Below are 26,509 nucleotides of genomic sequence, written 5' to 3' on the forward strand. Positions count from 1 at the left end.
TCCCCTCGTACCCTCCCGATGCCACTCACCCCGACTCACCTCCAGAGCGAGCCAGGTCGCTCCTTAGCCTCTCTGCAGTCCACACTAGCCCAGTGGCGATCAGGCCACCTGCACAGAGACCCCCAGCTCATGTCACACAGGTCTCCAGCCACCCATCAGCTTTTGGTCACTCCTGACAGGTTAGAACTGGCCCAGTTAACTTGCAGCCCGCAGCTGGGATGGGCCCTTTTGCCTATAAGGTCATTTAAACAAAAGGGGATTGAACAGCCTGTCTTGAGCATCCGATGAGTGAGGATGCAATGCCACAGCAGGGTGGTGTCTGTCTGGGAGCGCAGGCTGTGCTCGCCTGTGCAGGGAGAGGCTCGCGCAGCAAGCCGGCCATCGGAGCTCACGCTCTGGGCATGCTCCAGAGGCTGCAACAGGGAGAGAAGTATTTGCTGGTTCCATCGCCGCCTCCTTACACCCAGAGACGGTGGCGCATTCCTCTCCCTCCCAGGGAGGGCCGGTGTTTGCAGCTCCCCCGCAGATGGATCAGCAGCAGCTTTTTAAGGATGACTCTGGCTGCGCTCTCTGCCCAGAGTTCTTACCACGCTAGCTCCCTTTGTATTATCATTTCATTCCCCTGACAACTCCTCATTAAGTGTCATCTGCAAATTCAGCTAATGAGCTGTTTTCCCTCTTCCCTGGCATCCAGTTAATTCTGTAATGCCGGGGAGCATTTTGTGCTGGATGCAGCAGAGTGTTAGCGATGCAGGTTGTAATAAGGCAGCAGCTGGCCCCGGCCCCAGCACAGCTTCCTCCATCCAGGATGGGTTGGGGCGGTGTCACCCAAGGCACTGATTTTTCTCTGTGCTCTCTCAAAGGCCATGGGAATTTCTTTCCTCAATCCCCTTTTCAGACCAGTGGTTAGAACAATCTCTGCCTATTTACTGGCCCTGTTAGTCAGAGAAATGTGTCGCACTGGGGGGGATTATCCAGTGATGATCACAATTCCTCGGTAGCTCTGGCTGCCTGGGCCATTTCTCCATCCCAGCACAGGTGCAGGTTTACACGTGGGAGCTCAGGCAGTGGAAGGAGCTGGTGATGCGCTCTCAGAGGAGCAACATCGGCAGCCAGGAAGCAGCATCTGTTCTCGACTGCACCACAAGAGGGGTCTTATTACTGCGCCTCCGGAACCTGAGCACTGTCCATCATTGCTGCTGTGCCCTCGGTGCCATCCGTCTTGGAGCCTTTTCCAACCGAGGCCCCCGTCCCATTGCTCACGGGTCCAGGGCAGCATGTGGCAGGGACTGAGGTCAGGCATCTCACAGGCTTCTGCTGGGGGACCTTGGCTTTGCAGGGCCACTGGGAGCTATCCTGGGGCAGTACCATTTTGGGCTTTGTCCCTCTGCAGATTTAGTTAGTTCCTCTACCTAAGCAGGCAAGGGTAGGGCCAGGTACTGACAGCGACTGGGTGCCACGCAGGCGGGAGGTGGCAGAACCCAGATGAAATTCAATCCTAGAGAGCCTGAGGGGTGACTGGCCAGCCCACAGCTGAATGCAGACCTTGCATCTCTTGACTGGCATCTTGCATCTGTTACCCAACATTCCTTTTTCCCAGCTTCAAAGCACTGTTGGAGTCAGCTGCCGGGGCCCGTTAATACTCACTAAGGCTACTTGCCCTTCTAGGATTGCCGAGTGTCACTCGTAACACCCAATGCCATTAGCAGCTAGCTCTCCGACCCAATCGCTCCAACTCTCACATGACTTCACTGGCAGCAGCGCAATCCCCTGCTGACTTGAACGGGGTTGTAGTAGGGTAAGGTGCCTCCCGAAATTGTTGGCTTCATGCAGTAAGATCACCAGGGGGACCTGGCACAAACCATGCTGAGCTAGGAAGGTTGCCTCTCTTAGCATGCTGGACTTTTCTTCTTCTCCCTTGGCAGGAGCTTAGGCAGGAAGGTTGTGACAGCTACAGAGGCAGCCATGGTGGTGACCCAAGGAATGGAAGAGACGAAGGTGGCCAGATGTGGAAGCTGCAGGATGCGCATTCTCCAGGAGCGGGTACCCAAAAAGAGCTTTGTTTGTATCGAGTGCTGACTGAGAGAGCTGAGGGAAGAGGAGATCTGAAGTCTGGAGATGCAGGGTGGAACTATGTTGAGTTTCAAAGGGGATTTGAGCAGATGATGAAGGGAAGGCGAGAGGAGGCTGAAGGGAAAAGTCAAGACTTGCAAATGCAGGCTGGACTGGAGAACTCTGAGGGGAGGCTGCTGGGTGAGGAAAGTGGCCAGTGGAAGCATGTGACTATGAGAACCAGGCAGAGGAAAAGACCAGCTAGTGAAGGAGGAGGAGGGGTCAGGAACAGGTTTGCTGACTCCGAAAATGAAGATGGGGCACAGCAGGAAGGGAGTGAAGGCAGGAGGGCAAAGAAGAGACGAGCAGCTAGTCCTACAAGATGAGGGGAAGCGTCAATGGAGACAGCCAGAATTCAGAGCCCCAGGAGGATACAAGGCGCAGAAGATTGCAAAGGAGAAGACAAGACAAAAGGACGTGCAGCCAGAAAGAACAGGAAGAGGAAGGCTGAAGAACTGCACCGACACCAGGGAGTGGCAGGTCTGAGAAGAACAGACAAGCCTGGCACCAGAGCAAATCTGGAAAACAGAAGGGTGCGCTGTCTGCTGGGAGCTAAGAGACAGGATGTGGACCTGAGGCTGAAGAGGATCTAATGGGAACAGGAAAGAAGCCACTGATTGTCCTTCACATAGGAAAATGAGACAGCTAGAGTCTCGCTGGAATGCATCAGGGGAGACTCTGCCAAGCTGGGGAAGACGCTTAAGGAAATGGAGGCTCAGGTGATCTTCAGTGGGGCTCTGCCTGTCCCTTGAGGGGGCAAAGGTGAGATGAGATTGTGATGATCAGCAGATGGCTCAGGCAGTGGTGCTATAAGGAAGGCTTAGGGATGTTTGACCACTGGGAGGCATTCATGGACTGAGGACTGTTCCCCTGGGATGGACTCCACCTGAACAGGGAGGGAAATAGATTTCTGCGATGGAGGCTGGCACAACTGATTAAGAGAGCTTTAAACCAGGAAATCAGAGGAGGCGGTTCGGAGGTGCTCAGATAGTCTCCACACCTGATTCGAATGCTGAGTGGGAGGAAAATCAAGTAAAAGAGGATACAGCAGTGGAGAAAGGAACACGGCTAGGAGAGTGGACAACCAGAGGAAGGATAGTGCCAATATCAATGACACTAACAGTCAGGTAGGTGATGCTGGCAATGGAATGACTGCACATCATTGGGCGAGGAATCTGGGCGAAGCCGAGCAGAAACAACTAAGACGTTTGTACACCAATGCAAAGAGCCTGGGGAACAAAATGGAGGAACTAGAACCACTGGTGCAGGAAGTGAAGCCAAATGCTATAGGGATAATGGAAACATAGTGGAATAGTAATCATGACTGGAGTACAGGAAAGACAGACGTAAAGGCACAGGTGGTGGAGTAGCATTGTATATTAATGACAAGCTAGACTGCGGGGGAGGGCTAGCTCAGTGGTTTGAGCATTGGCCTGCTAAACCCAGGGTTGTGAGCTCAATACTTGAGGGGGCCATTTAAGGATCTGGGGCAAAAATCTGTCTGGGGATTGGCCCTGCTTTGAGCAGGGGGTGGGACTAGATACCTCCTGAGGTCCCTTCCAACCCTGATATTCTATGAATCCATGTAAAGAAACTAGAAATGATAGAATGGATCAAACAGAATCTCTTGGGGCCAAAATCAGTTTGAAGGAGAAAGGTAACAGAGGCTCCACAGGGATAGTGCTGGAGTCTGCGACACACCCCAGGATCCGATAGAGACCACCAACATTGTAATTAAATAAATGCTACTGGGAATTGTGTGATTATGGGAGATTTTAATTTCCCAGATATTGATTGGAGAACAAGTGCAACTAATGAAGGCAGGGCCCAGACATTCCTGGACATAATCGCGGACAGGTTTCTTCAACAAGCAGCAATGCCATTTTAGGCTGAGAATCGGCAGGCAGTGAGGACCTCACAGAAGAGCTGCTCCTAGAGGACAGCCTTGGTTCCAGTGATCAGTCCCTGGCTTGCCAACAGCTACAGTTTGGGCAGGGGGAGCACAGGGCAGTGCTCGGGACCCAACATAGCAGCATGTGAGAATAAATACAGCTCCTACCGAGCGGTGTCCAGCTGGGTCGGGCTGCACATGGGTAACGGCTCAGCTCTGCGGCTCTGGCGTAGCGAGGGCAAGGCTGGCGAATGCAGTGAAAGGGAACCTGCAGAGCGGGGAGGGCTCACGGCCCACGGGGCACTGAGAGGAACAAAGGCGACCGGGGCAGGAGAGCCCTACAGAGGTCACATGCAGTTAGCCACCCAGGGGATTCCAGCCTTCGCCAGCCTGGCCTGCCCCTCTCAGCCCCTGGCCAAGCCCAGCCCTGCAAGGAGCTCTCCTGTCACACCAGCAGAGTGCTAGCGGAGCTCCTCCTCACCCCCAGCCGCCAGCCCCCTGCCCGGTTCTGCTCTTCCCCCGGGAGTGCCTGCGGCAGGGGCGGTGCTCTCAAGTCTCCTGGAAGGCTCAGTAGCGATTTATAGCAACGCCAACAACCTCCAATACCTCCCGAGATGAGTCTCAGACAGCACAAGGCAAGTATTTGCACCGAGACCAGGACAAAACCCTGGATGCTGAACTGACTGGAGGGGCCAGGACTGGAGAGGCTGTCTGGCCCCCCGGTGCCCCATACTTCCTACAGCTCTGGGCTGGATCCTGGAGGGCAAGTGGGGCAGGCATGACCAGCCCTCCCTTCTGGAGCAGCATTAATACCCAGGCTTCCTCCGCTAATCCAGCTTTAAACCCTAATGCCTGCAGCACAAAGAGCTCTCTGGCCTCCTCGCCCCACCCTGCTTCCCATGGCAGCCACAGCTTCCATCCGAGACTGCTGCTCGGGATGGCGGCAGGATCACGGGGCCCCTGTGCACTCTGGGAAGGGAGGATCCCTCTCACACACCCAGAAGGGGAGGGGGCAGGATGACACATGCCTCCTGGGTCTGTGCACGTGTGACACAGCGAAAGGAGAGAGATCCCTGCTCCCTGTGAGAAAGAAGAGGTGGTAGGATGGATCTCCCACCTCACAGAAGGCAGCAGGATCATCCACCCCAACAAAAAGGGGAGGCTGGCACTGGAGATCACACACACGCACAGGCTGTAGGGAGGAAATAAAATCACCTCCACCAGGCTGGTCTCTCTCCCTCTCACACACAGTTCTCTTCCTGCTCCTCACGCAGGCTGGAGCGAGGAGTTCCTAAGACAGACCGGGCAGGCGGGCTGAGCACGGTGTCGTTCTCTTGGGATGAGACTCAGCCCCATGGCAGTTGCATTCAGGGAGCCTTTATCAGCGTGCCAGGCTGTGCGAGGGAGGAGCAGACCCGGGGCTGCCTGCCGGAGGACAGGGCTATACGCTGTGTTTGGGGTTCGAACCCCTGGCTCCGGTGGTCATTACCAGCCATTCCCGATCCGGTGACAGGTTACCCTAACCACTCAGCACCACCGTAGACCCAAGGGAGCTTTCTCCTCCCCTGAACCACAGCGTTCCCCTGGTGTTTGAGCACCAATCATTATATCCTGCCTCCCTAGAACATCCCCTGCAGTCCAGCTCCTTCCCTGCCGGTTGTGCAGAGCCGTTTGCAGGGCACAGCGCAGCTGCAGGAAAGGAGGGAGCTCCTAGGGCTCGGGAGGCCCAGTATAATGCATTGGACAGCCCCAGATGGAAGGCCCCAAAGCAGGACCGAGCCAAGGTGTTCAGGCAGCCCAGGTGCTTCCCGCCCAGCTCTGCTGCCCTCCAGACGCTATCCAGGTAGCTGCAGAGCAGAGCCTCTTGGGTCCAGGGCCAAGCGTCAGCATCATCACAGGCGTCCCACACAGACAGAGGGGTCCATTGATGTGCCAGAGCCAGATCCGCGTGGAAGAGGCCATGCTGGGGTGGGGGTGGAGGTGTCACTCTCCAGGGCCCAGCGGGGCACCGAGAGGCAACGGGCACACTAGCTAGTTTTGGCTGGGCCTGTGACAGCCCTGGGGAGCGCTGGCAGCATGCCGCAGTCCTTCCCTGGTGCAGGGTGCGGCAGAAGGCAGGAAGGAGCCCAGCCAGGGCTGCAGAATGCAGGGGAAGAGCTACCTGGAGTCCCGTGAGCACTGGCAGCCAGGCATCCCTCTCTACGCCTGGAGACAAGAGCCGAGAGAGCCCCTCTGCTCAGATTCAGCCCCTTAGGGTCTCCTTCCCGGGGGCTGCTGTTTCCACCAGCCCAAGGAATGCCCACACAGGGCTGCCTCCCACCTCCCAAGGGACAGAGGCGGATGCTCGAGCAAGGGGAGAGGGGGATGGGGAAAGGACCGGTTCCAGCCCCGCATCACAGGCCTGGCCACCAATTCAGCGCTAGAGCAAGCGGCAGAGGTGGCTACCACTGACCTCTGGGAGAGCTGGTCCCACTGGCACCAGGGCCCACCCTGCTCCCGGGGACTCGACAGTGGCGCTAACAGAGCAGAGAGGGGAACGAGGGCAGAAAACGCCCGCGGCACCAGCCTGCCCACCCCAAGCGCTGCACTGGGGCAGCGGCTCACCTGAATCTTCACAGCGATGAGCACCGAGCTCAGCTCCTTGTCCAGCTCCCTCAGCACAGTCAGCTTCTTCAGGCGCAGGCTGCAGAGCCTGTAAGACAGAGAGAATGGGACACACTCAGGCACCACCATCCCCAGGGCCCTGCCGCATGGTCCGAGGCGTCCGGACGGGAGCGGGGATGGCGCCCAGCCGCAGCCGCCTCTCCCCGCCACAGGCACACACTCAGCTGAGGAGCGGGGGGATTCACACCCCCCCCCCCCGGAAAGCGGATCAGAGCAGAAAGGGAAGGAGGAACATTAACAGCTAAAGTAGGATTAAGGGATTACGGTGTGACAGGAAGTCACAGGCCGTGTGGTGGAGAGATCCTTCCCCAGCAGGGCTGCTGCCAGCCCTCTGAAAAGCTACCTTGGTTGCCAGGCCTGTTTATTTATAAACTAAAGCACTTAAATCCACTCTGATCTGGGACTTAACAAGACAAATATTCCCATTCAGACATCACGCCTCTGCTTGCTCCCTGGGGCAGCTTCATGCTCCCAGGCCTGGCTGAGCCAGGAGCACAGGGACCCCAGCCCGACGCTCCCTGGGGCCAGAGCAGGCTGCCCTGAGCCCACCCTCCATCCCGGCGTGCTGTGTGCCCGCCACGGGAGGGAGGGAGGAGGCTGGGCAGAAAGTGGCACTGCCTATTCCCCCAGGCCCAGCCCCTGAACCAACCCACAGGTTCTGCCAAGGAGAGGAGTCGCATGAGCTGTTCAACAGCTTGCCTGCAAACCACCACCCACTGCCTGCGCTTGGCTGGCCTGGCCACGCGATGTGGAGCAGAGACCGGCGGGGCTGGGTGGAAGAGCAGGGGGGGAGCCAGGCAGGGAACCGAGGAGTGGCTACAGGCTGGAAGGGAGGCGGTGCTGCAGGGCAGGTCTAAGTGCCCTTGACACAGCTACGCTGGGGTCCCACAACTGGAAGGGCTGGAGCTCCCAGACGAGGCTTTCCAGCCTTGCACTGCTCCAGAGCATTGCGAACTCAGCCTGCTGGTCTGTCGTGTGCTCGGCTACAGGGCGTCCAACAGGGCCAGAAGGTGAGGAGCTTGTCGCTCCTGAGAAGATGTGGAGGGCTCTGCCCAAAAGCACCAATGGGAACCTGAAATCCCTGATTGCTAGGAGATCCCTCTCCCTGTGGCCAATGCCAGGTACCTCAGAGGGGATGAACAGAACAGGGAATCACCAAGTGATCCATCCCCTGTCGCCCATTCCCAGCTTCTGGCCAACAGAGGCTAGGGACACCATCTCTGCCCATCCTGGCTAATAGCCACCGATGGACCTGTCCTCCATGAACTTATCTAGTTCTTTTTTGAACCCTGGCCATTTTGGAAAAGGCGGCGCAGGCTCTAAATACTAGGAGGTTCTTTCGGCATCTCTTGCCTTTCTCCCAGATCTGTACATTCTGTGTGCTTTACATTTTAGTGGCAGACTCACTGCCCTGGCATGTACTTCACAGGCTTCCTCAGCAGGCTGACCCAGATAGCTAGAGGCCAGTGAGCCTGCCATCAACGCTGAGCAAAATAATGGGAAAGCTAATCTAGGATTCAGTCAATAATTAATGCCAGTCCACACGGTTTTATGAAAATAGTTATCGACAAACAACCCTGATTTCATTCTTTGATGCGATGACAAGGCAGTTGCACATATGTAATATACAGAGACCTTGGTAAGACCGTCGACTTAGCACCATCCAACGCTCCATCAAAAAAACGAGCATTATACAATACTAGTGAAGCCCCATTAAATGGCAGATCCCCAAAGCAGTTCTCCTTACATGAGACTGTTTCCTGGTGGGTTCAGCAGGGATCAGCACTAGACCTGGTGCTCCCCAATATTTTTATCAGTAATCTGGAAGCCAATATAAAAATCACTGCTGATGAAATTTGCAGATGACACATTGGCAGAGTGGTCAAAATTGATGAGAACAAGGCTCAGTCATACAGCGTGATCTGGATCGCCTGGTAAGCCGGGCCCATGCCAACAAAATGTGATTTAATATAGTCAGATGCAAAGTTACACATCTGGAAACAAGGAACATAGGCCGGCCCTGCAAGGCAGGGGACTGGCCCCTGGTTTGCAGTGACTCCGAAAAGGAGCTGGGATCTCACTGTGGACAGACAACTCAACATGAGCTCCCAGTGCGATGCTGTGGCGAAAGGGGCTGATGCGATCCTTGGATGAACAAACGAGAGGAGTGAGTGGGATACAGAGGTGATTTTTACCTCTGTATGCGGCACTGGGGAGGCGGATACTGGAATACTGTGTCCGGTTTTGGGGTCCAGGTTTTTTATGTAGAAAAATTGGAGAGGGTGCTGGAAAGCACTACAGGAATAGCTCAAGGGCTGGGAAACACCTTCTAGTGAGAGAAGGAAAGAGAGCAGTTTGGTTTATTAAAAGGATTGAGAGGAGACTTGATTACAGTGAAGGAGAAAATGCCAGGTGCTGAAGGGCTCTTTAGTCTAGCCCTGACAGGCACAACAAGAACCAGTGGCTGGAAGCTGAAGCCAGACGAATTCCAGTTAGAAATCAGGCCCCGATGTTTAACAGTGACCAATCCCTGGAACAAACTCCCAAGGGCTAGTGGATTCTCCATCTCTGGGGATCTTCAGAGCCAGACTGGAGCCTTTCTGGAAGATGCTTTAGCCAATAAAGGAGTACGTGGGTGACATTATCTGGCCTGTATTATACACAAGGTCAGGCTAGATGATCTAATGGTCCCTTCTGGCTTTACAATTAAATCTATGAAGCACAGACATCTGAGCACTCCTGGCTAGGAAATCTCGCCGCTACAGAAGCCTCTCTCTTCCCTGCCCTGTGGGATTTTGGAGAGTGCCGTAGAAAACATCTCTCCATTTGCCTTCCCCCTTTTTCATGCTGATTAGAGGCCTGACCTCCCTTCTCCCCCATTCTATTTCCCGTTTGTGCTCATTCGCTCTGCGAAGCTCCTGCCCGGGGACTCTCTCGGGAAGGCAGGATGCTCTGTTTTCGGGGTCTGGGTTCATGCCGGGGTGGGGCAGAAGGTTGGTTGTATTGTGGGTTGGGATATTAATGCACAGCCCTGGCAGTGGGACTGTCGCCTGTTGTATTCTAGGGGCTCCAGTCTGCCTCGGGTGATTTTCTCTGCAAACCCCAAGGCTGCTCGGTGCTCATGGGACACGTCTCACCGGCAGGTTAGCAACCTGTCCCTCTTCATAGTTATGGCTTTATTTTACCAAAGATTTACATTGGACTTCCCAGGCCGTAACTGCCAGGTTCTCGGGGTTTGGGTATCACATTCACTGTCCGGGGACGGGACGCCTGCCTGCGGGGGCGGCCCCTCGGAACACCTTGCCTTCCGCATTAGCGCTTTGCACAAGGTAACTGGCATTCACCAGTGTTGCAAACCCTCTCTTCTCCTTGCTAGACAGATTACAAACAGCAGTTCTCTAACCCCCGCCTCTTTACTACTTCCCCTGCTCCTGCTAGTACTTTCACTCTAGTTCTTCAGCCAGGATCAGCTCTGAGGCTGGTCTCCCCGGGACTGACCCAAATGACAGAGCCCAGCGCCCCGGAGCTGAGGAACTCAAGATATCAGCGAGGACAAACGTGGAGCAGAACCCAGCAATGGCTGGCCCCTGCTCTGCGTAAGGAGAACACCCTGCCTACATCAGCGTTTGGAAGTCGTGGAAATCCTCCTGTGGCCATGCAGAAGCCAGCCCTGAAACTGACGGAGCCCATGGGGCAGGCGCGTCAATCATCCGCCAGAGGGTTTCTTGCCTCTTTCTCTGCAGCAGGCATGGCTGGTCCTGGCCAGTGTCAGAAACAGAGACGGGCCTAAACGGACCACGGCTCTGATCCCGTCTGGCAACTGCTGCGCCCCTACGGCAGGAGTCCCGGCTCAGAGAGTGATTGTAATTGCTCCCCAGTGACGGGAGCCTTCTGGCTGATTTCTACAAGGCTTGACAGGGATTTCAATGAGTCCCGGCCGGCTGGAAAAGCCACGGCTCCGGCCCAGAGTCAGAGTGCAAGGGAATCCCAGGGCTGGGACAGTGAATGCCAGCTCTGCTCGCTCAGACGAACCACAGGCTTAGGTGCACTGCTCCCACGGCTCCGGCCCAGAGTCAGAGTGCAAGGGAATCCCAGGGCTCGAGCTCTGCGGAGGAAAAGCAGCTCAGGCCCCTCTGTGCCCTGGAGGGAAAGGGGAAAACACCTACGCGCTTGGGGGACAGCCTGCCATCGACAACTTACCAGGGACCCGGTGGATTCTCCATCACTGGCCACTTCCCAATCCAGATTGGCTCTCTCTAAAGGCTCTGCTCCGGGACCGGGAGCAGGTCTCTGGCCTGTGCTCTCCAGGGCAGGGGGTCAGAGGAGGTGATCCCAAGGGACCCTCCTGGCCTGGGACTCCAGCAGGCCCAGGCATCCTGGAGAGACTCCAGCTGGGGGGGGGGCACACACAGGAGGGGACCCGGGCTGCCCTCTGAAAGGGTAGCACCCTGCTCTCAGGAAGGCAGAGCCAGTGATTCACAAGGGGGAGGGGCACCACGAACGAATTCCTCTGCAAGTGGAGGTCAGCGAGGGGCCAGGCAGCTGCCAGAGCCCTGGTACAGCAAAGGGCCAGACAGCCTGAGGGAGCACATCCGACCCCCCGCTTCCCTCCCCAGCACCAGCCTCGTGCTCCCCACCCCTGCATTGAGTGGGGCAGACCCTGCCCCTGCCGACCCCCTGGCACTCAGACCCTCGCTGCAGCACCGGGGGCTGAGGAGAGGGGAGCAGTGCACCTAAGCCTGTGGTTCGTCTGAGCGAGCAGAGCTGGCGTTCACTGTCCCAGTCCCCGCGCCGACAGGCAGCCGCCTCCTTGCGGTGCCCACGGGAGCCCTGTGATTGGCGCCGACAGCAGCTGTCACCAGCCAGACGCGCTCGGGACTAGGGCTGCACTGCCGGCCACAGGGAAGTGGGCTCTGGCTGCTGTTTCCACAGGCTCTGGCACACGGCGAGGGGGGCAGAGCAGAGGGCGTGGGGCTGGTCCCCATTAAATCCAGGGCCAGGGCGAGGAAGAGAACCACACAGAGGCAGGGCTGCTGTTCCCATTTGTCCAGGGGAGCGGGGCTCAGAGCCGCTGAAATACACACCTGCTGGGAAGAACCAGGCTCCCCTAAAACGAGCTTGAGAGAGAGGCAGGGCTCCTAGGTCCCCACTGCGGCAGCGGCGCTGCCTCGGGCCGCCCAGCTCCTTCGGAGCATCTCCCAGCAGGGCCGACCCATGGCTGAAGCTGAAGAGCCAGAAGCAGCAGAGACCCGCTCATGAGCTGACCTGGAGTAACCCAGGCCTGGAAACCAAGCCTAGGCTGCATGCTGAATACACCCCCGTCTACCACAGCGCCAGGCAGCCCGGTCTAGGGCGAGCAGCCATCTGCCCTGCAGAACGGGGGAGGAAGTGCAAAGAGAAGACTCGGAGACAGGCCCCCCCCCACCATTAGTGGGTGGAGTCAGGGCCGAGAACAATCGACACAGCAGGAAAAGCTCCGGCACAGGGGGCTAAGGCCACTGCAGGGGTGTGAACTGCCAAGAGCAGGGGGAGGTGACGTTCAGCCCTGGGCGAGGGCCAGAACAGAGCTTCGGCAGCAACGCTGTGCTCTGAATCATGCCAGCCCAGAGAGCCCACGGGGGAATTCCACCCAGAGCAAGGAAGTGACTCTGGGCTGGCGAAAAGGGGTATTTGTAACCTGTTAGCTAACACATGTTCTAAAACCCGCATGGACACGTGTCAGCCAGCTGGGTGTTAAAATACAACTTGCCTGCCTGCAGTGGGGTTTAAAACGTGCTAGTTTGACTGCGTTAGTGTGACAGGACGCCCCCCTGCCGTCACACCCGCACCCCACTGCCACCATCTCTGCACCAATACGCGGGGGAGCTGAGCCCTCGCTGGGCAAGAACAGCACGGGGACATTCTGCGTGAAGCTCTGAGCATTAGCTGAACTCACAACTGAAGGGCGTTTGCCAGGCTAGTCTGGGGAGGGGCTAAACCCGCTCCCAAAAGACAAGTTGTCGCCCCAGCCGGGCAGCCGCCGTCACAGCGGCTGGGCCATCGCCTACCAAGGGGCCATTCTGGGGCCAGGATGGGGCAGGAACAAACGGATCCGACCTTAGCAAACAGCAGCATGGAACCCCACCCCCACCCCCACCTCCTCGTCTCCTGGCTCTCGGGGGGAAGACCTTTATCGAGGGGTCACCCTCAGGACACTGCATTTCAAAGGGGGGCTGAACTCTCAGGGTGGGGGTCAACCCCCGTTCTCTCTCCTGTTCACCCAAGACCAGGCAAGAAACGGCCGTGGGGCTTTGGGGGCAGATCCTGGCTGGGGGGTTTGGGCAGCAGCGTTACTGGACACGTGCTCAGGGACTGCAGCTCAAGCCAGGCCCAGCTTGGGAAGTTCAGCCTGGGAAGTGATTTATCTTTATTGCTCTTGGAACCATTTCTGACTTTAGTGCCTCTTTCCTGGTACCCCCTGAACAGCTCTCGCCTTGCAATTAAATACACTCGTTTTATTCGTCAATTAGTGTTGTGATCTGGGCGGGTAATTCCAGCTGCTGTGCACCGATCCCCTGAGAGGGGCAACAGACCCAACCCAGCTGGGCTGCCCAGGAGAGGGCTGGAGACGCAGAACACACGTATTAGGGGGGCATCGGGACTGGGCGTGTGCTGGGGTCGCCCTGGGAGCAGTAACCCAGGCTGGCAGGAGCCAGAGTGCGGCTGGTGTTTGGGCTCAGAGCGGGCTGTGGCTGCACACAGACACCCAGGGTGTGACCTGCAGCAGCAAAGCACTGAATGGCATCTCAAGTTGCAGGGCAGGTGGATAACAACCCCTCCCTCCTCTGGCTTGCACCCCGCTCTGTCACTTAAAGAACACGTTTCAAATCTCCACCATTTCTGCCAGCCAAAATGGGGCCTAAGCGCAGGGGATGGCATAAGAAAAGGTACAAGCCACGGTGGTGATGCTGCTCTCAGGGAGTATTAGCAAAAGCTTCACGCGTCAGGAGGCAGAGATCTCCCCTAGGAAGCAATTACTGCTCCTAAGGAAGCTTTGCCCTCCCAGGGACCTACACAGGCTAGGCAAAGAGCAGAGGACAATCACCGCTGAAAACAAAGGGTAGTGGACCTTGGAAGGAAAATCTGAACTGCTTATGCAGGTTCCTGGGCTCTAACTGAACTGGAGCCATTCCGGGAAAAGCTCTGAGCATCAGCGCAAACCTCTCTGATATGCGCAGCAATGGTCAAAGGGGGGGCGGGAGTACATCACAGTGCATAACGAATGAGCTAGACAGTAATGCCGTTACATAAAGCAACGGAGCATCCTGCTCTGGAATACTGTGTGCAGCACTGCTCCCCCCACCTCCAAAGGACGCAGCAGGAATCAGCCCACGGCTGTGGTAGGACTGGGCGCGCAGTGCACAGATTTGGGAGTGCACATTTTGCCCAAGAACAGACCCCAGATTACAAAAACTTCCCTGGGCTCTACCATCAGCATTCTTAGCCGTACTCAGCTGCATCCGACTCATGCAAAGATAATGGACTAAAATCAGATCCGGCCAGGATCTGAGCCTACAGCTCACATCTAATTCTTAGAACACTGAGCCATCCCCTCTGGGCTCTATACAGCTGATCAGATGAGCAAACGCTTGTCATGATCTGGGCACTCAAATTACTTCTCAGAATAATGCCAGATGCTGCTTCCTCAGAGCAATAGAAGGCAGAATGGAGACCAATCAAAAGCCCATGCGATGACTGTCCCCCCCCTTCCAGCCACTCCTGAATTGTCCCTGTCCCAGGGCAGATATCCGCAAGCACCCCCAGCTCCAGCATTCAGCTTGGGAAAGGTCCGGCCGTTAACTCTGCAGAGTTTCTGTAGGATTTCCCTGGCGTTTTGCTAAGCAGCGCGTGGAGCCTAGGAAGTGAACTGACCTGACCACCCTCTCCAGCTAGAAGCCTTGCTGCAGCCCCAACTTCAGTGCAGGGGGCAGACCAAACTTGAAAGTCTCTCCTGATCCAGATGGAGCAGCCACTGCCTTGTGCTGCCAGCTCTGATCCACACAGGGGCTCGTTCTCAAACTCATACTTACAAGTCACCCAGAAAACACGCAGCTTTCTCACCCCGGCCTTTGCAAACATTTCTGCTGGCCGGACGGACGGACGGCCCTTCGGCTGAGGGAAACGGCCCATTTCAACGTCTCTTAGCGCAGGCAGGACTTGCCAAGCACTGATGCTGCTCTGCGCTAACAACCCTCCGAGAACGCTCTGCTCAAGAGGAAGGACAGCCTACCAGAGCCGGAATCGGACCTAGGAGGCCCCATTGCTCAGCAGGGGAAATCACAGCCTTGCACACATCAAGTTCTCCTCTGTGCTGCTCACACGTCTTTCCTAGAGAAGAGCCGCCCCACCCCACCCATCTCCAACTGCAGGCGCTCAGTCCCCAGACCAGCACAGCCACACGCTGTCCCCATTCACAGCTCACACCGGCTCTCCCGCAGCTTTGTTTCTGGGTCTGAACGAACAGGCCCCGGTCCCTGGGGCTGAAATCCAGACATCAGCGCTCGACTTTTGCTCAGTGCTCACTCAGGCAAAACTCCCACTGAAGTCTGGCATAACTGAAGGCCAAAGCAGAGCAGCAAGATCTTTATTATTGGGGGAGATACAAGGGAAGGAAAGAACTCAGCCAGAGTCAGGTTCGGGGGGGGGGTCAGCAAGGCTGGCAGTTAGGAAAAAAAAATCCTTTTATGTGCAAATTCAGCCAATCTGAACTGAGGTCGCTGAGACAATAAATCCAGCATCCCATCCAGTCACTTTTCTGGTCTCTTTCGAGATTAGCACAGCGCTGTGTCCACAATGGGACAGCCTGGCAACCTGGCTCCAGCGAACCGCCGTCCCAGAGCAGCTCTCCAGGGGGTCAGAGCCGTGGGCCCTCTTTGGAGGTTGAGCTGATCAGATCATCAGAAATCCTTACCAGGCTGCTATGCTTAGATGAAACCACCACATGGTCTCTCCAGAAAGGTTCTGACTCTGCATTCACTGCCCCGGGCCCGCCCCATACAGCTTTGTGACATGGTCAGCAAATGCTTTAAGCCACAACGTGCCAGCAAATTCTCCCATAGGCCAGAATGAGCAACCAACATGCTTTTCTGCTACTTCCAGGGGCTGCTGCTACTCGCCTGAGCCTCTCGCCCTGAAATCAATGGGAGTTTTCCTGCTAGAGTAACAAGTCAGGCCAGCATGTGCAGAAGTCCCATAGCGGTGCAGCCGCCGCGGGTTCAGGCTTTCAGCCTTTCACAAAAGGCACCTTGGCCTAGCCGCCTACTCTGGCTTCTTTGTTCCCCACATTTGGAGTGGCCACAGCACGTGTTACACGGCACAACTGGGGAGAGTCCAGAGGAGAGCAGCAAAATGTTCAGAGGTTCAGAACACCTGAGCTGTGAGGAAAGGTTACAGAACTGGGCATGTCGAGTCTTGAGAAAAGAAGGCTATGGGGGGACCTGATACCTCAGGAGCTGTCACAGAGAGGACAGGCATAAATCGTCCTCCACGTGCACAGAAGGAAGGACAAGAGGAAACGGGTTTGATCTGCACCAAGGCAGATTTAGGTCAGATATTAGGAAAAACTTTCCAAGTCTCCGGGCAGTTAAGCTCTGCAATAGGACTCCAAGGGAGGCTGTGGAATCCCCACCACTGGAGGGTTTTAAGAATGGTCTTGGTCTAGGGACGGGCTAAGTTTACTTGGTCCTGCCTCGGTGATGACCTCTCAAGGTCACTTCCAGCCCCACATTTCTAGGATATTCTGCTATTGTGGAAAACCAGGTATGCGATAAGCTCCACAGGCAGGGACAGTCTCAACATTTGTGTGCACCGCTCCTGGTCTCACTCACACTTTGTGGCAATGGGTTCCACAGGCTAGTTAAGGATGGGATACAAATATTTATTTTCACAGTTTGGAGTTTGCTACCATTCAGCATTATCTAACATTTATATTGGAGTTGTGTCTATACTAGAAGAACTGCCCCAAATCTCTTACAGGCTAAAGGAGAAGACATTCGAGGCAGATGAGACAAACTGGCCAGAGACTGGATAACAAAAAGAATAGGACATGTGCTGCCTCGCCGACCTGTTATCCCTTACCTACCTAAGCTAGCTCCGTATAAGCCAGCTGTGAACAGACTGAAGTGTGCCCACACAGGGGCTTGCACTGGCTGAACTCCATTTAAAAACTGATTCTAGGTAAGCCAGTGCAGACCCGGCCTGAGACGGAGCGGGACTGCATGGAGGGAGAGCAGTCAGGCAGCGGTGGGTGGAAATGCAGCTGTGTGAGAAGATGAGATCACCCGGTGGGACAGATACAAGGGAAAAGAGGAGGGCACAAAAGCCACGTGCCAGCCCCTAGAAAGTGCAAGAGACGAAGACGAGCTGAAGAACCAGAAGGAGACGGTCAAAAGCCAAAGAAGGTCAAGATGTCAAGCAGGGGAACAGGACCAACAGTGTCAAGCCCATGAAGAGCTCGAAGATGACAAGGATGGAATGAAGATTCTGAAACGTGGCCAGGAAGAGGTCGCTGGAAACTCTGCCATGTTCCTGTCCCTGTACACTAGTGTCAACGTCAGACCCTGGTGCCTGACGTGCAGCTCCCCAAGTGCTGCAATGCACCCTCACATCTTTAACACGGAGGTGAGCCCCCCTAACAATGAGCCCCAGTGTGCATCTCCAGCCCAGCAGCCGCAGCAACGTCCCCTTCTGGCAGGAATGCCCAGCTTGCATGATTCCAGACACACACAACCAGAGAGCAGGTTTCTAAGCTACCCACACTCCCTGAGCTGGCAGTGTCTTCGAGGAAAGGACGGTGCCACAAAATTCATACGATCAGAGCAGATGCAGTGACAGCAAGAAGCGTACGCTAGTGGCGAAGAGTAAGATCTGGGCTGCAGACAGCACATGGAGATGTACTGCACTATTTATTGTACAACTCCTGCAGCAACGCAGCCATGCCTGTCAAAAAAAATAGTCCCTTTCGTCAAGGTTTGAGAGCAGAGGAGAAGCATCTCTGGCTGTGACACAGAGGGGAGGCAGCTGTCTCAAGGGAGCAGCAGGACTTTCAGAGCTGGGGCTTTATCAGGAATGAAAGAGGGCAGTTTTCCCTCAGGGAGCCTCCCAGGTGAGGCGTGCAGACAATTACTGCCTGTGCTGCCTTGCTCATTTCACTGCCGAGTCTGACGAGCAGATTCAGCTGACTCGGCCTTTCTGAGGCATCAGTACAGCCTATTATCAATGATCAACAAAATCACTAATCTCTTCTGAGGCAACCAGAGTTCATGCTCAAAAAAGCATCAGATGGTTCCTCGTCAGCTTGCAAGACCCTCGGGGAGTTCTGTGAGCAACAGAAGGTCTAAGCAGATGATACACAAAACATCCATAGTTTTTCTCTTACAGCAGTTATCCCAGGGCACTGGGACATCCTTTGCAAGGCACAAATCCTGGATACCCAGCAAGTTAATTATGGTCCACGCCCCAGCCTCCAGCTTAGCCAGTGACGACACCAATATCCCGGCAACCTGCTGGGAGATCCCAATCATCTTGCAATGGGACATCTTGGTTAAGACTTGGTCTCACCTTCTACCAGACGCACATCTTCACTGGCAACTGACAAGATTCCCAAAACCCAGGAGGTCACCGAAGTGTGCTGCCTTCTGCACCCATGTGATGCTACATTATCTGGCATGGCCCAGATCACCACTAACCCAAGCACAGACAGCAGCCTCCTCACTCTCCATTTTGGCCCCTAAATGACAAGCCGAGGATAAACACTTCATGACAAAACAAGCAAAGTCCATTGTCCTGTTGACAACCGCTTCGTGCCTGGGCTCTGAAGACTGACTACAGCCTAACAGGCACATTACAAAGAAACTAGGGGCCTGAAGGCTTCAGGCCTGGCAAGAGTTCAGCATGACTGAAGGTCAGCCCTGCTTTCAAGCCACATCACACCCAGGAGACTAGCTTTCTGCTACGCAGGCACACGCTGGGGACGTGGGGCAGCACCATGGCAGGGGGCCGAGCCCTCCTTCCCTGGGCATTTGCTGGTTAATTCCAAACCTTCCCGTTCTCGGTCAGTGTCCTTGTTTCCTTTTCAATCTGAACATTATCTTCGTCACCCTCTCCTAGAAGAAATGAAGAGCGGCAGCTCCTCTGCACAGCCTGTCAGAGTAACAACGCCCTACACAAGCATTAACTAGGCTTGTCTACATGCAGTGTTGCACCAGTTGAACCGAAGGTGCGATTTAAACGGATTCGGTTAAATCGGTGCACAGGGAGAGGCACATTTATTCCAGTTTAAAGCAGGCGTATGAGAGCTAGGTAACCTCACTGTTGCTATTTTGGTTTAATTTAACTGAATAGGCCTGGTCGACACACAATATTGTACTGGTATAACCGGAGGTGCCATTTTAAACTGATTTAGCTAAACCAGTGGCACATGTGTGGACACACTTGTTTAACTAGCTATACACCAGGTTTAAAGCAATGTAAGACTGTGCACTCAAGGGTTTGCACCAGGCTAGTAGTTTTTAAATTAATTTAAGTTATGTGGTGCCGTTTCTGAATGTGTGTAGAGACAGCCTTAGGATTAGGTGGAAACAAAACCACGATGAGACATGCTTAGACTGAGGAGAGTGTCCACACCGTGGTTTGTCCCAGTGTGATTGAACCAGTTTAAATAAACACGTGCAAGTCTGAGAATAGACAGAGCCTAAGCCTCCAAACACCCTGGTAAGTTACTGTATTCTCCCCCACTTCGCAGCTGGGGAAACAGAGGCACTGAAGAAAAGTAATTTCCCGAAGGTCACCAACTCATAACAGATCCTTCATTTGCAAATGAAGGAAACGGATCCCGGACTCAGCTACTGGTTACAGTTCTACCTCACAGGATCTGAGCTGACCTTTGTTACGAGAGCGGACATGGTCCTGTACAGACCTCGGAGGCTGCATTCTTCACTAGCCAGCTCAATTTTTTTTCAGGCAATATGCACACAATGCTGGCTATTCATCTGGGATGAATCTCTCGCTCGCCACCATTCTTGGTCAGCCTGGCCCCTCTCTGTTAGGCTATCATTAAACTTCAGCCTCAGAGCAGCAAGGAACACTTGTGAAGGCTTTCTTATTCGATCTCCTCCGTAGCAATCTTCCTCCACAACAGGGACACGTCTGGCGAGGAAAGCAAAGCCAGCCTTTCCTTGACCTCAGCAGAGCGGCGATTCCAATCCCACCTCACCTGGTGGGACGAGATAACAAGCCCGGTTGTTCCGATGCCAAGTTACAGTGAAATTGATCTCAGGAAGGAAATCCAGGTTTAGATCTGGCGTTTCAGGAAAACTGACTTACCACCACAGCTGGTGAGAGGCAGCTTTAGAATTAGGAGAAAGCAATAAAGAAGCTCAATGCCCCAATGAACCAAGGATCCTGTCAGACAACAGACGCACACAACAGAGATCTGGAGATTCATCCCCTTGTTCACGTCTGACCCCCAGGGCAGGTGAAGGTCTACATCTGTGAGTACCTGGGGGGCAGGAGCCCACGGACTTAATGCAAGTGCATTAGCTGAAAGGTACAAATCTGTAAGCTGCAGATTTCACTAACACATTTGCACGTGCTGGTGGGACGTGCCTGGATGAGCCAATCACTGTTGCTCGTGTACAAGAGGGTATTTCGCTTTCCTCTAAAGGCGGAGACGGAACTGGTGGGTGAAATGAACAAGCGGGGTGGGAAGGAAAGAGGAGTGGGGAACAACAATGGGGTATTTCACTGCAGACTAGCCATGTGCCCAAGTGGTTGGCCTTTTGCTGAGTTTCAGGAGGAGGATTCGAAGGAGGTTCGGGAGGTAGAATTGTAGATTTGGATGGAGAGGTTTGCAACCCCCAGGAGGTGGCGTGGAAGAAGGCATGGATTGCGCCGCTGGGGGAGGCAGACATGCCACCAGAGAGCCATGGAGGCTGGGCTGGTCTGGTTGGCCCAGCAGAGCTGGCTAAGCAGTACAGGGGTGTTAAAGGCAAGGTCCAGGGCTGTGTGTTTGATGCAGTGGCGTCGGGGGAACCATTAGAAAGCGGGTGACACAGCCGGGGGAAGATCTCGACAGCAGCATTTGGAACGGGCTCAGTGGGAGCCAGATTGCAGGGCTCACAGCCAGGGAGACAGGTCCTGAGCAGAGAGGTGCAGTGTAAAGACAGGGTAAGATCACCCAGTGACAGTGCCGAGGGAGGCAGCAAGGACAGCACCACGGGGGATCCTCAGGCACAGAGGGAGAGGGGAGAAGGAACCCCACTCGCAGGTAGCAATCTGAGAACTGGGAGAGGACCAAGGCACAAAAGCTGAACGAGGGTGGATTTCGAGAGCACGGTCGTCAGCATCACAAGCAGCCGCTGGCACGAGGAAGGCAAGGACGGTGCGCAGGCTGAGAGGAGCCCAGGGAGAGCTGGTTCAGTGGAGCACAGAGGGCCAGAGCTGGCCTGGAGAACGGAGCTGGCAGAGGGAACTGCAGACAGCACTCGCAGGGAGCCTGCAGAAGGGAAATGGGGCAATGCTTTGAGAGGGAGGAGGGGCCGAGGCCGGTTTGGGTTTAAGTGATGGAGGAGACCAGTGAATGCTGGTATTGGGAGGGGAAGGACCCTGAGGAGCGATGCTGAGTGGACGGGTGAGGGAACTGAGGAGGGAAAGCAGGGAAGAGGTCTCGGCATCTGACAGGGGCGGACGACGACAGCGTGAGGGGCCTGGATTGTTTTTCTCCCTGAGGATCTTGCCCAGAGTGCAGGGCGGTGAATGAGTTAGAGGAAGGACCTCTGTGACCTAACGCTGTTCCTGGGAGAACACACCGAGCTCTGCTCTGTCATGAGGAGGGATTGTGAACGGCAGGATTCGGCACTGCAGAAACGCAGGGCAGCGCTCCATGCCCATGAGGGTTCGGTGGCTTCGACTTCTTTAAGAGTCGGCTTCATACTCAGATTCCTCTGACTTCACGGGGCTCACAACAGGGATGAATCACACCCACGTCTGACACTGGGCCTATGGATCTGATCACACAGAACCCGAGTGATTTTCCTGCCACTGCTGAAGGATGTGATGGATCTAACTCCCACTCAATGCTCCCCTTTGTCCCTACTGAGAAGAAACATCCAAACCTCTGGAGTCTACTCGCCTGGGCATCTACATCTCTGCACTGGAACTGGCAAAAAAAAAATCAAGGGCCACACCAAGCCAAACGTAATTAGTATGAAACTGAATACACCCCAATCTTGTTGCGACTAAGCAGGTTTGTCTTAGATCTGCCGACTGTCATCTGCACAAGTGCTGGAGAACATCCTGTAGGAAGAGCCATGCATGGAACAGGATGGACAACAGGAGCGGACAGCTCGTTTCCACTGTGGATTGCTGGGATTCCCCAATTCTTTCCAGCAGCGGTGTTTGACACACAGAAGTTAAGGGATCTGGTCTGGACTCGGACTTCCCGCCCAACAGCCTAGACTGAGCATTTCACCGAGGGCTGGATTTCTTGGTACGTGTTGCTTCCAAGCTGGAAACCAAATGACTGAACCTTTTTTTCATGTGAGAAGTGGTGGTTTTAGAAGGTTTTGCTCATTTCATTTGTAACAGATTTCACATGTGTCCAGTCTGTTCATAAAAACTTAGTTACTTCACTAAGGCTTTACTGATTTCAGAACCAGCCCAGCGTACACTAGAAGTCCCAGCCTTGGCTAAAGCTCAGGCACAGCTAATGCAGCTGGGAAGTGTGCAGCAGGTGACCGGCCGGCCAGGTGTATGGATGGTTAGGGCACAGCAGGGGCAGATTAGGTACAGGGCAGGGCTAACCACAGCCACAGCAAAGCACCGTGCTCAGAGAATTGCTTAGCTGGTTTTCTGACACATTTCTCCAGCTGCTAAACTAGCAGAGTTCTCCTGTAAGAATGGCAGTGATCATTCAGATGCAGCCCATGGTGGTCGGACACAAGCACAAGGCCTCAGTGCACACGCAGAGCAACTGCATTGACAGGACACACTCCCACCCTCCATAAGTCCATATGCTGCACTGCCGGAGAGAGACTTCTCCAAGAGCTCTCATGTCAGACACCCTGACGCTCTTTGGGGAAGTAACCCAGGCTTCAGGAAGGAAACCTTTGCCCGTTAACCTGTGCCATATGGAGAGTCAGGGCTGTGACTCAAGCAGACAGCGAGTACGAGAGCTGCTAGTATGGCTATCTATCTACACACACGGCCCTGTGCACGCCACAGCGAACCACAATGAACCTCCAGACCAAGGGCCCTAGCAGCAGAGCTAGGATTTTGCTGCAGCTTCACACCAATTTTGCATGTGGAAGTTTTACCCAATTAAACAGGACAGTGAGTAAGAGTCAGTATATCCGCTCCTGGGCTCTTTATTTCGATATTAAATTCCATTTGTTTTGCACCATCTCAGCGTTCACTGGGTGGCACAGAGTTCCGTACTGACGACGGACAGCCAGAGCACAGACGGTGTCGGGGCAGAGCTGGAAGTTTTGGTATCTGGAGCAGCAGTGCAGTTAGCTGGGGGTTATGGGACACAATTAGCTAGGCTTTGGCTACACTTGCATTTCAAAGTGCTGCCGCGGCAGCGCTGCCGCGGCAGCGCTTTGAAGCGCTAAGTGTAATCAAAGCGCCAGCGCTGGGAGAAAACTCTCCCAGCGCTGTCCGTACTCCACTTCCCTGTGGGGAATAACGGACAGCGCTGGGAGCACGGCTCCCAGCGCTGGGGCTTTGACTACACTGGCGCTTTGTAGCGCCGCAATTTGCAGCGCTGCAGAGGGTGTGTTTTCACACCCTGCTGCAGCGCTGCAAATTTGTAAGTGTAGCCAAGCCCCTAGACATTTCTGCCAGAGTGATCAACAGTGAAACCGCTAATAGTGACATTTCAATTACTGTCATTATGTTTCAGCGTCAACAATCCCATTGAGCTGAATCGGGAAATTCACATTTTCAGTGCATTAGTTTAAGCTAGCTGCAGACTCAAGCAGACCGCACTGCGCTGGTTACACTTGGATCACCATCTGAAACCGTTTCTTCTCAACTATACAAGCTTGATTTTTTTCAATGAAATCTTAGATTCAGAAGCACAAAACTTCAGCAAAGGGTGGGGTCCATGGCAGATTATCTGGTGTTGGAATCATGGATAACACTGGACCCTGACTACCTACACTCCACAAGAGCAATTACCATTGATCATTTAAACTCCTGAATGTTCAGCTTTCAAGGGTTTCTTTCATGGAATCACAGCACTCGTAGGATCGGAAGGGACCTCCAGAGGTTGTCTAGTCCAGTCCCCTGCACTCAAGGCAGGACTAAGTATTATCTAGACCATCCCTGACAGGGGTTTGTCCAACCTGCTCTTAAAAATCCCCAATGATGGAGATTCCACAACCTCCCTAGGCAATTTATTCCAGCGCTTAACCACTCTGACAGTTAGGATGTTTTTCCTAATGTCCAACCTAAACTGCCCTTGCTGCAATTTAAGCCCATTGCTTCTTGTCCTGTCCTCCTCAGAGATTAAGAACAATTTCTCTCCCTCCTCCTTGTAATAACCTTTTATGTGCCTGAAAACGGTTATGTCCCCTCTCAGCCTTGTCTTCTCCAGACTAAACAACCCCAAGTTTTTCTGTCTTCGCTCATGGGTCATGTTTTCTAGCCCTGACTCATTTTTGTTGCTCTTCTCTGGACTTTCTCCAATTTGTCCACATCTTCCCTGAAATGTGGCGCCCAGAACTGGGTACAATACTCCAGTTGAGGCCGTATTAGTGCAGAGTAGAGCGGAAGAATTACTTCTTGTGTCTTGCTTACAACACTCCTGCTAATACATCCCAGAATGATGTTCGCTTTTTTTGTTTGTTTGTTTGCTTTGGCGCAACAGTGTTACATTGTTGACTCATCTTTTGGAAACCATAAAGATGTTCACCCATCTTTGTAACCGTCTGGAGATTCCTTGTCAATATTCTTAGATAAAAAGAAAACCTCAACATCTTCCAATGCTTGGAAAGGTTTCCAGTCCTTTATACTTTGACCATTTATAAGGCTTTCTGTCCAAGGCTGAGACAGATAGTATAATCCCTATTGTACAGAAAGGAAAGCTGAGGGCTTGTCTGCATGAGACATTACTGCGCGCCAAGCCAGGGTGTGACTCTGCAACGCACTAAAATGCAGCATGCTTCAACTTACTGCGGTTTGAAACAGGAGCACGTGATAGCACGCTATGGAACGTCTCGTGCGCTGTAGCAGGGGTCACATCAGAAGTCACCGCGTGGCAAGCTGGTGTGCTGTAGGTTCACACCCTGGGTTGCCAGGTGCTAAGTTGTCATGTAGACAAGCACAGAGGCACCAACTGGCAGGACTTGCCCAAGGTCACGGCAAATTAGTAGCAGAGGTGGGACTAGGCCTTAGTCCTCGGTTTACCGACGAGGCCATGCTTCCTTTCAGCACACCAACTCTCTTCAGCGTTCCTCAGTGCTGCAGCCCAGTGCTTTAGCAGAAACTAGCTGGCCAGTGGCACAGCTAACCTCCCATTGTCCGCCCCAGGGGAGGCAGAGGACATGGGGGTGGGGGGACAGACACCGAAAGCAGCTGCTTTGCATAGCAGTACTTTTTAAATCCTGCCAATCCAAATGGCCAATAAAGAGCTGAGCACGCCCCTCAGCCCGTCCTTGCCAGCCTGGAGCCCATGTCCCTGTGCTCTTGGATGGAGGCCTGCTCTGCTGCTCCACATAACACAGATGTCTACAAGTGAATATATTCAGGAGTTGGGAAAGCAGGGTACAGTCACCAGTGAGCGGGACTTGAACCCCAAAGCACAGAGCCTTCCATGGCCCCCGAACACCTGGCCCAAGGATCTGCTTTCTTGTCCATTGGCATTCAGCTCCAGAGAGGCAGCCGGACGGGTTCCCAGCTCCATCGTTCCCTTCCGCAAAGCTGCGTCAGTTCAAACCCAGCGTGGAGCTGCTCTAACGCCTGCCGCTGCCTCCCAGCCCCCAGGAACAGTTCACCGGGCTACAGCCCTGCCTGTCAGGATCTGCGAGCGCTGCAGGCAGTAACATCTCCCGGCACTAGCTGGGCCTGATCCCTATTTCCGATAGAGGGGCGGGCCGAGTCCTGGCTACCAGTCCGCAGCTCGAGCCGCTAGCCAATGCTCTGCCATCAGGCACTGGTACCACTGTGCCAGCCCTTACGATTTACATTCAAAGCATCACTCCCTTCACCAGAGAGACAGATGGAAAACGGATTGTGCTGGGCTGTTATCCCTTTTCAAATCCCCATCCCCTCTCCCTGGCTCCCCTGACAAGCAGATTCATTTCCCTGACCTACTTTTCCAGGAGAAGAAAGGACTCAGCTACTGCACCTGAATTCCAATCAGCTTCTTCACCCCGGCCACTCGGCACCTCCACTGAGCGCGGGGCGGTGAACAAACCCCCCAGGAGGAAAGGGAGCAGGGCTACAAACCCCCGCACAGCGAGCGCCGGTCACCTCATGAGACCTGCCTGTGCCCGGGTACTCGAGTCACACAGCGCTCGGGCCCCAATTCCGATACCCGGGTTAACGACGGGGTGGAGCAGGACTTTGGCCGTGCCGTTAGCATGGACACGGGTTTCCCCCAGGGAGGTTTAACCTGCTCAGAGTGCTCCTGCTCCTCCCTCTGCGTCTGAAGGCAGCGGGAGGGAGACGAGGCTCAGCAGCGTTCAGATCCCCGCACGACCCCACCAACTTGCCAATTCTCGTGATCTCTTTGCAGCGAGGAGATCTCAGCCTGGGCTGCAGCCAGCCTGGCAATGACACGAGATGCTCCAGCCGGGTAGT

The 26,509-nt window shown here is 54.6% G+C and overlaps 1 protein-coding gene across 3 annotated transcripts in view; it reads right to left on the reverse strand.

The window, feature by feature from the left end:
* Positions 1-26,509, reverse strand: part of LOC123367454 (phosphofurin acidic cluster sorting protein 1-like) — a 119,086-nt gene that overhangs the window by 43,107 nt on the left and 49,470 nt on the right. For all 3 annotated transcript variants that reach the window (XM_045011717.1, XM_045011716.1, XM_045011715.1), the window contains exon 2: positions 6,608-6,695. In XM_045011717.1, coding sequence (XP_044867652.1) covers positions 6,608-6,695 — 88 coding nt within the window. The remainder of the gene's footprint in view (positions 1-6,607; positions 6,696-26,509) is intronic.

The sequence above is a fragment of the Mauremys mutica genome, chromosome 3 (genome assembly GCF_020497125.1).
Source record: "Mauremys mutica isolate MM-2020 ecotype Southern chromosome 3, ASM2049712v1, whole genome shotgun sequence".
Lineage (NCBI taxonomy): Eukaryota > Metazoa > Chordata > Testudines > Geoemydidae > Mauremys > Mauremys mutica.